Genomic DNA, 566 nt, shown 5'->3' on the forward strand with positions numbered 1-566 from the left:
TTGATAACTATATTAAACTTTAATCTAATCTATTAACCAAACACAGATATTGCACCAACCAGAGTTAAACCATTTCCAATACGCATCATCTTTATAATGACATATTCTAGTACTAAATTAAATAGATCAGAAGAAAGTGAATGGCCGCGAGTCGAACTGAAACGACTTCAATGAATAATAATAACCGATTCAAACTTTACCACAAATTGTTTCCATACACCTCTCTATTAAATTTGCAAAATTGTTTGGTATACCTTCTTCATTCAAAATATTATACAGCCTCTGGCTGGAAAACGATCTTAAGTATTTTTAAATTAGATATAAACCTAAAGAACATAACCGTTGTATGATATTTGTTTTCTGTTTAAATTCTTCTCTTCGTCAATAATTTAAACCCACTAACTTGTACTTTTGTATTAAAGATGAAAGTACAACTCACATTTTGTAGAATGTCCTTAGTCACATCGTTAATCATGAGCTTGTAGAGCAGAGCGTTGAATTCTTTTGACTACAACAAACAATGTTATTTTTTTAACAAAAGACGTTTATTACATTATTATTATTTT

At 29.0% G+C, this 566-nt stretch overlaps 1 protein-coding gene across 2 annotated transcripts in view; it reads right to left on the reverse strand.

Annotated features, from left to right (window-relative positions):
- LOC106689667 (putative gustatory receptor 28a) overlaps positions 1 to 566 on the reverse strand; it is an 18,278-nt gene that overhangs the window by 4,022 nt on the left and 13,690 nt on the right. For both annotated transcript variants that reach the window (XM_014434774.2, XM_014434772.2), the window contains exon 2: positions 440 to 508. In XM_014434774.2, coding sequence (XP_014290260.1) covers positions 440 to 508 — 69 coding nt within the window. The remainder of the gene's footprint in view (positions 1 to 439; positions 509 to 566) is intronic.

This window comes from Halyomorpha halys, unplaced genomic scaffold (assembly GCF_000696795.3).
Source record: "Halyomorpha halys isolate HHAL.00 unplaced genomic scaffold, Hhal_1.1 Scaffold1425.1, whole genome shotgun sequence".
NCBI classification, from domain to species: Eukaryota; Metazoa; Arthropoda; class Insecta; order Hemiptera; family Pentatomidae; genus Halyomorpha; species Halyomorpha halys.